Source organism: Cornus florida, unplaced genomic scaffold, assembly GCF_030987335.1.
Source record: "Cornus florida cultivar Cherokee Brave unplaced genomic scaffold, ASM3098733v1 CherokeeBrave_3.0.0_Hap2_Chr05, whole genome shotgun sequence".
In the NCBI taxonomy this organism is placed as follows: Eukaryota; Viridiplantae; Streptophyta; class Magnoliopsida; order Cornales; family Cornaceae; genus Cornus; species Cornus florida.
Genome location: NW_026775575.1, coordinates 110,277,110 through 110,286,493, shown reverse-complemented (window position 1 = coordinate 110,286,493; position 9,384 = coordinate 110,277,110). Strand labels below are relative to the sequence as shown.

The 9,384-nt window shown below is 38.9% G+C and overlaps 1 protein-coding gene across 1 annotated transcript; it reads right to left on the bottom strand.

The window, feature by feature from the left end:
- Positions 1-5,818: 5,818 nt before the first annotated feature.
- On the bottom strand, positions 5,819-6,712 carry LOC132309958 (uncharacterized). The gene has a single exon (XM_059808206.1). It carries the CDS (start codon positions 6,710-6,712, stop codon positions 5,819-5,821), a length of 894 nt encoding a protein of 297 aa, XP_059664189.1.
- Positions 6,713-9,384: the final 2,672 nt, after the last annotated feature.

Below are 9,384 nucleotides of genomic sequence, written 5' to 3'. Positions count from 1 at the left end.
AAATAGTCTGCAGATACATATATATATATTATCACACTACAGGACTCTCACTGAACTACAGGCCCGTCTCAACCTGACTAGTAGGTTCCATGCAAAACGCACTTGAGGTGGGCATGACTGCCTAGACCTAGTAGGGTACACATCTAACAATCATAGCTAGCTATGCATCCCAATGCATATACGCTCCCTAGCCAACGACTCTGAGACTCAGGCTCATATCGTGGCACCATAAAAATATATTTAAAATCCATTCCAAACTAAAAGTGTCACTCAACTATTTAGTGATCTGACACAAAATACAAGTAGGACTTAATTTTTGTAGTTAATCCATCCCTTAATCCAGAGTAGGTAGGACTTAACGTTTTTGAGCTAATCTCCCTAGTATGTCACCGTTCCATACCGGTGCATACAAACCATCCATCCAATGTTGATAATACAAATAATGAAATAAAATCAATATCAACCAATCCATAACAAGTATAACACCATTCATCCAACTGTTAATAATACAGATGATATTATAAATATCAATATCCACACATCTATAACAAGTACAACAAGAATATATAAATTGCAAGCTTGTCATATATGAACAACACTTGATTCTCTAATAGTTTAAGAACGCAGATAATAAGTGTAATCCATTCTTTAATCCCCTATCAGCATACTAATATCAATATCAAAATTAACATGCTCGTTTAAACTACTCCATATCATCCGGTTAGTTGATTATACATAATAACTTGTAAACATCAACTAATTTCTTGTTAAGTATAACCGACATTATATTAATTGTGATGCTTAATCCTATACCACTGTCATATGATTTAAATTTAAAATTCCTAGTTCAAATGCTAATTTTAAAACAAGCAACTTGAATTATCCGCATCACAGTAATATTGATCTCTTTCCTAAGAGTTTCTGGTTGTTCCTTCTTTTAGCTTCTTATGGAAGATTATGAATTACAAGGCCTTCTGAAAATTTAACACAAGTTTAGACCCTTCTAAATACCTTTCGAAACACTCTATTTTCATCTTAAAATGTCAAGAATTCAATCCCCGTAGCCCAGGTCTCGCAGAAACTTAAAACTGGAAGCAAAAATCAAAAGAGCCGGCTCCACAAAAGGTGGAGCCGCCTCCACAACAAGGTAGAGGCGGCTCCCCCGTGATGGAGCCGCCTCTAGACTCCCATAGAGCCAGCTCTACCTAAGGTAATTAAATTCATTGTTCATTAATCAAAACTAATCGGAACAAGAATTTTCAAATAGATTTAAAACAAGCCAAAAACCCAATCGGTAACACACACGATGTTGAACAATTTCTATGCAACCAAAAATTAATTTAACGGTTTACTTTCACCTGGGATTGTATTAACGATGCACAGAAACATCTTCTAGAACTATTTAAACTCATTAGACATTAATCAATTATCACTAGAATAAGAGTTATGCAAAACCGTTTAAAAACGAACAAGTTACAGACACAGAAAACACATACTGTTTTAAAAACCAAATAACCGTGCAAACCAAGTTAAAACAAATTAAATTAAATTTATTTCATCCTGGAATTTAATTAGGGATGCAAAGAACACAGGCCAAAGAGGTAGAGTTAGTATTAGAACTTGCCTGTGAGATTCGGTTCCAAAAATCTCAACGTCCTCCTTCTAAACTTTTCCGGTAACCCCTTTTTGTTTTCCCCTCTCTGTTCTCTCCTAGATTCCTCTACACATCTCTCTGTTTTCTGTATGCCGTGAATTGGGTTCTCAAACCCTAAACTGAAACCCTACATGTATTTATAGGCCACCTTAAATCTAAGTCCACCTAAACCCTAAACTAAAACTCGGCCCGTAAAACCCAACTAGTTTATAATATCAATGTCGGCTACTTATGTATATACCATACATGCAACCAACCCTATAGTCACGTGAAGTTTAGAAAACAATTATATTTAATAAAATAAATACATCTAAACAATTCATCAGTTAAACTTAAATCAATTAAAACAACCCTCTAATTAAGTTAATTAAAACAACCAAATAATTACTATAATTACACTAACTAAAATAGAACAATTTAAATAAGTAAATTCAATTAAACTCACAACAAAAACCCCAACAAAGAAAACAAGTAAATAATAAACCACAATTAAAGCAATAAAATTAACACATATGCACGTCAACAAGTAAAAATGCATTAGAAACAATAAAATAAATACCAGGACTATCCTTTTAAAATTAGGGGTATTACAGATCTACCCCCAGAATGGTTGCCACAATCTTCGTCATGGAGAATGGTTGCCACAATCTCCGTCATGGAGAATGGTTGCCACAATCTCCGTCATGGATTTGTTTCAACACCACTAGAGCCTCAGTAGGGCTTAAACATTTTAGGTAAGGACCTGAAAATGACTTTCGATATAACTGGTTGTTAATGATGGCATATTTAGCTGCGGTGAGACGGAGCTTCCGTGCTTCGGACTTCTGGTTTGGAAGAACTCCATGCTTGAGGTAGGCTTCCAATGGATCAATCTAGCATGGTTTTTGAGGAATAACTGGAATCACCATTACTTCCTGCGGAGGATTAATGCTGGGCTCGTCCAGGACGTCAATCGGCACAATCCGAGTTAGATCTTCATTTAAGGATGACGTTGATGTGGCCAATTGATCTGCTTCGGCATTCTCAACACGAGGTACCTAATAGAATTTGATTTGATCGAATCCCTATGCAACGTTTTCTACAGCTTCTTTATATGCTTTTATTCTTTCCTCTTTGGGATGGTACTTACCTGTCACTTGATTTATAACAAGCTGTGAGTCACTAAAAACCTTTAAGCAACGTACCTGGAGGCTGCTAGCCAATCGAAGACCAGAAAGTAACACCTCGTACTCGGCCTCATTGTTCGTAGCCGGGAATTTCAAACAGATAGATTGCTGCAGCTTGGTGCCTTCGGGTGTTGACATTACAACGCCTACCCCTGTACTTGCTTGACTCGAGGAGCCATCGACTCAAAGTTCCCACTGTGGTTCAGGGTGTACCAGCTCTTCAGGAGTGTCTTCATATTCGAGAAGAAAGTCTGTTACGGCTTGTCCTTTGTGCGACACCTGTGGCTCATAAGTTATGTCGAAGGAACTAAGCTTGATAGCCCACTTGGTAATTCTCTCAGATAAATCGGGCTTAGAGAGTATACCCCGTATAGGTTAGTTGGTGAGTACCACACTGCTATGAGATTCAAAATAATGCCGAAACTTCCTCTTGGCATAGATCAAGGCTAAGATGACTTTTTCTGTTTTACTATATCGCGTCTCCGCATTTGTCATGGTCTTACTTGTGTAGAAGATTGGATATTACCTCTTTCTTTCCTTTCTAATCAATGCTGCACTTGTCGCTATATTAGAAATTGCCAAATACATAATAAGAACCTCCCCAGGTTTTAGAGTGGATAGAATTGGTAGTTCGGCCATGTAACCTTTCAACCGACTAAGGGCCTCCTACTGCTAAGGTCCCCATATATCTTTATTCTTAGATCGTATAGCATCAAAGAATGGTTTACACTTATCTGACAATCGGGATATAAACCGGCTGAGGGCTACGATCCGACCGGTAAGAACCTGCACCTTCCTGCGATTTTTTGGTTCCTGATTCTGGATGAGGGCTTTAGCCTGAGCCGGACTTACCTCTATCCCTCTTTTATTCACTATGTGGCCGAGGAATTGACCTGATGATACCGCGAAGGAGCACTTGGATGGATTCAGCTTCATGTTGTACTTCTTCAAGGTATTAAAAACTTCCTGTAAATGCTTCGGATGATCTTCTTTCTTCACACTTTAACCACCATATCATCTATATATGCTTCAACTGTCTTTCCCAGCAGATTATCGAATATCTTGTTGATAAGGCGTTGATAAATAGCTCCAGTATTCTTCAGTCCGAAGAGCATGACCCTGTAACAATAAGTCCCCTTTTCTGTAATAAAAGCCGTTTTTTCTTCATCTTCGGGATTCATAGGAATTTGATTGTATCCCGAGTATGCATTTAGGAATGTCAACCCCTCGTAGCCGGTGGTAGCATCAACCATCTGATCTATCTTAGACAGAGGGAAGCTATCTTTAGGGCAGGCTTTGTTAAGGTTGGTATAGTCTACACAAACCCTCCATTTTCCATTCTTCTTTTGTACGACTACCACGTTTGACAGCCACTGTGGATATTGCACTTCTCGAATGAAACCTGCTTGCAACAATTTGCTCACTTCTTCAGCTATAATGTGATTGCGTTCGGGGGCAAACCTTCGGTGTTTTTGCTTAACCGGTTTGAACTCCGGATCCACCTTCAGACTATGGCAGGAAACTAAGGGATTGATCCCTACTATGTCCGAGTGATCCTACGCAAAGGCATTTACATTGCTCCGGATAACATAAATCAAAGCCTTATTTTCTTCGGATGTGGAGGAAGAGCCTAGATAGGTAACCTTCTGAAGGTCGCCGAGGAAAACTTCCACGGCTTCAAGGGTCTCCTCGGTGGGCTTCGCAATTTCCTCTTCCTCCTCTACCTTAAGATACTTGGGCAGAGGGCTCTGTAATTGCTATTTGGGTCCAGTTTTGGAAGCCACACCTGGTTACTGTTGAGTCGACACCCTCTTTGCTTCAACTTGTGTCAACATATAGCATTCATTCGCTGCGACTTGATTGCCCCACAGATTAATTACTTCTTTCTTGTCCGGAGATAAACACCGCATCACCTGGTGAAGGGTGGACGGAACTTCTCTCATCCGATGTATCCAGTCTCTTCCCATGATGAGATTGTAAGAAGGATGGATATTTGTTAAAACAAAGTTCTCCTTCAGAGTCCTTTTTGCCGCGGTTACGGACAAGTCTATTACTCCAAGGGGATCTATTCTTATGCCATCGAACCCTATCAATGGGCTGGAGGTAGGTCGAATAGATGATGACGGGATCTCTAGCTGCTCAAAGACCATCTTTGTGATTATGTTGGCGCTACTTCCTGGATCTATCAAAACCCTCCGGATCATACAATTGGCCACTAAAAGACTGATGACCAATAGATCCTCGTGGGGGAGTTGAACTCTTGATAGGTCGCCATCTCCGAATCCAATACTGATGCTACCCGAAGCGATAGCACTGACCGAGGATATCCTCCTGAGCTTGTGGGCTGCCCTCAGTCTGGATCTGTATACCTCCTCGGACTCTTGATCATCTTCAGACCTGCCATGTATTGCATGGATGACTTTTACTTCCGTACCTTCCACCTTGCGGGGATAGACCTCGCTGGGTTTTTCATACTCCTTTGTCATGAGGTAATCCGTCAACTCACCTCTGGCGGTCATATTCTCCACCTGTCGCCTGAGGGATCTGCAATCATTGATTGAATGCCCATAATCTTGATGATAAACGCAATGCTTACTTTTGTCCCTTTGCTCCAGGGGTTGCTTTATTGGCTGCGGAGTTATGAACTTCATCTTATTCTCTTGGAAGAGCCGAGCCAAAGTAGTTCGGAGAGGTGTAAATCCTTCCTCTACCCTTTGCCTTTTTTCAGGTGCTTGGGTGATTGGCGTTGAGGAACGTTGGCTTTTTGAATCTTTAGAGTTGGAACTCTTTCTCGAGGCTTGTTTTCCACTGTCACGAGGGTGGCGTGCTGCGCTCGGTGGGCTATATTCTCCTCAAGCCGAATGTAGATCTGGGCCCTGGCATTGAGAGTCTGTATGTCGGGAGGAGAATACTTGACTAAGGAAGTGTGAAACTTCGTCCCCTGAATCATCGCGAGTTTAAATGTCTCTATAGCAGTTGCGGGATGACAATCCGCTATTTATGAGGCTTCCATGTTGAATCTTGACAAGAAATCCTGCAATGTTTCCCCCCTTTTTTGCCTTACGGTAAAGAGGCTGGCAATGCTCTTCTTTTGCTTCTTATTTCCGTAATACTGTGCCAGGAACATGGTGTATAGAGTTACGTAATCCGGGATGGACTTATGCAGTCTATTCCTAAACCACTCTAGTGCTGCTCCTGTCAAACTGGTAGGAAAAACTCTGCATATCCAAGGGTCATTACGATCATCCAAAGCCATCTTTTGAGTGTAATGATCTAGGTGCCGAGAAGGATCCCCTGCTCCATCAAGCTGAGTGAAAGAAGGCATGGTAAATTTCTTGGGCCTCTCAACCAGATACATATCGTCAGTGAAAGGAGTTTTGACCAAGGAATTTTTGTGTTCTCTAGCCATCTCGGCAGGTCTCTGAATCTTCAGGAGTCTCTTCTCGTCAAAGGCATCCTGGACACCTGCACCATCTGGGATTCTATTGGACCACACCTTAAGCTTATGGCTGGATTCGACTTGCTCATCCTGTGTGCGACGAGGGATGTTATCTGAAGCCGTAGCCTCGGATCTTGCCCTCCGTTGTTGCTGAACCTCATTCGGCTGAGCCTCATTGGGTCGTGCCCCATTAGGTGGAGCCCCATCAGGCGGAAGTCCAGTAATCGGAGGAATATTCTGACTAGGGGGTGCTGCTATGTCACCCACTGGTGGTGGTGGTGTCAACTGAGCCAGCGCCGTTTGCAGAGTGTTATTCTGCTGTTGAAGCAAGGCGATCTGAGCCACGCTTGTTTCGTTTGCCTGACGAAGTACGTCAAACTGGTGTAGAAACTCTTCACGCATCTTCTGCATCAACTCTGTCTGTTGATCCGTTGAAGATCTTTCGTTCGACATTCTAGATGGTAGCTGCAGGATTCACTTGTGAAACAAAAAACAAGAGTGGAAATATATTTGCACACGTTTCCCACAGACGGCGCCAAAGTGTAGGTGCAAAATTTCGCCCAACCAATAATGATTAGGAGAAATAACATAACTCACTCAATAAAAAATAAACAAGGACAGTATATAGAGAAGCGTAGAATTGCTTGATCCCTTTATTAGAGGTCTATGCCTCTATTTATATACAAAAGTTAGAAGAATTACGGTAGGACTCGCGTTACTTGTCCTTTTAATTCTTTCCATATACAAATTTCTTTACAAATAAAATTCTTTCCTCTTTATAATTCTTCCCTTACCAGATTTTCTTTACACAGAACTTGCTTCCTTTGGTGAATCATTTTCCTTGCAGGACCAGCTCCTTCTTTAAATGGATTTGGGCCGCATTTAACTTGGTCCACATGACTCTATTCATGGGCTAGAAGTTTGACATTAGTGACATTGGGCTGCTGGCATCTTGATTCGGGCTTTAGTAAAGCTGGTAGTTAGATAACAGTAGTCTTGGGCTAATGACTAACTCAACTTGAACTTTTAACGAGATAGGCTTTGAACTTTATCAAAGATAAAGTTATATTTATGATGACGTGGACTGCTCTTATTGGAGGGAGATTTTTCCCTCCACACACTCCTTTTTTGAAACTAGAAATTAAGTGGTTATTTGGTTTGTAACTCTAAATATAGTTATTAAGAATTCAGAAAATAGAAAATTGTTTCCAGAGAATTATAAAAGATAATTATAGGAAAACAGGTATTAAATGAGTTTTAACAAAATAATTTTCATAAAACTGGACCAAACATAATCTTTGTATAATTTTTTTATTTTTAATTTTATGACTATTTTCACAATTATAACCCAGGCCTAAAAGTTTTGAAATTTCTCCATCAAAACAAACACAACAAATCAAATCCCCACTTCTTATAAACTTGATTTATTTTGCTAGCACATGAATACCTATCTTGTACATAAATTAACCCAAATAGTACCACCTCAAATCTTCTCATGAATTGATCAATACATATATGTAAAACATTTAATCGCAGTTTCTATTAACAATCACAATCCAATATTACTACGTACAAAGCACATACACAAAATAGGTAGGATAAAATTGGTTGAGAAAAACTACTTAAATTTTTTTTGATACAATTATGGAAACTAGTCGAGCAATACTAGTCGATATATATATATATATACACACACAATTAAAAACAGTCACGGCCTCTCTCCTTCCCGTCTCTTCGTCTATTACGTACATATATATAGTAATATGAATAAGAATAACTTAATTGGGTTAGCTTGGTTTCTTACAGAGATGGTTGTGGGCTTTTTGGCCTTTCTTATCCTCATGTACTGTTGCAGGCGCCAACCAGATTCTGAAAGAAGTAGTCAGCCGCCACAAGCACGAGTTCCGGAAGCTGCAGAAAGAAACAGAGATCCCAGAGATGTGGTTGTGGAGATTAATGAAATATTAGGAAGAATTACGATGGAATTTCAACTGCTGCAGTTTGATATGATTTACAAAAAAACCTATTCAACCGATCCCAACTTCAATGCCGAGTGTCCCATATGTTTGGACGAGTTTGAAGATGGCAACACATGCAAACTTCTTCCCTGCAGCCATGCATTCCATTCCCATTGCATTTCTCAATGGATTCAAAAAAGCGCTACTACATGTCCAGTTTGTCGTAACTCCATTTCAATATAGAATGTCGAGAGTTCAAGTTTCACTAAAAGAATCTTCATGAGGTTGAAGTTCCATTAACTTTATAATTGTATTTTGTTTTATTCAATTCAAGGATTTCTACTTTAATTTGAAGTTGTATGTTTCTCTCCTTTTTAAAAAAGGATTATTTGAGTGATAAGTAATCGTGTTAACTTATAAGATATAATTTTATGAATACTACTAGTCTTCTAAAAGAATTATATATTTTTTTATATATCTATCACGTTGATGGAAGGGAATTAAATCAGTACAATACTTGTGGGGAAGTCCTTTAAATTGGCAATTGTAACATGAAAGAAAAGGGTTGTGCCTTCGGGCTTGTTTTTGGGCCTTTGCTGTTGGTTTTTGTTTTGGGCTGCCTTTTGGTAGCCTTTGTATTGTTTTTTAATATTGTTTGAATAAATTGACTTACCCAAAAAAAAAAAAAAAAAAAAAAATAGCCGTCTCAACCCACTAAATTAGATTGAAGTACTTCAACTTTATCTTTTAATATTTTACGTTAAAGAAGTTATGATATTTCCATATATGTAATAATTTCAGGAATAGAATTAATTACTAGATCAATGTAAATTATTAGTTTCGATTTTTTTTTTCTTTTCACTTTCTAATTAGGTTCAACCTCTTTCTTTATATATATATAGAAACTTGTTGAGCAATAATAGTGCATATGTTGTATATCACAATTAATTACGTACAGTCCCCTTCCCCCCTCTCTGTCTTCGTCTATTGCCTATATAACAGAACTTACTTTTCTGTTAAAAGAGTAGAAATATTACAGAATAATAATGTACAGTGACAATCCAAGCACATATATATATATATAATATATATTATATATACATATATATAGTGATGTAAAAAAGTTTGCTGACGATTTTAGAGCACGTACCGCTAAAATGTCAAACA

Bases quoted from the DNA above. Each gene is read 5' to 3' on its own strand.
- LOC132309958 (XM_059808206.1), bottom strand. From the start codon at position 6,712: ATGTCGAACGAAAGATCTTCAACGGATCAACAGACAGAGTTGATGCAG.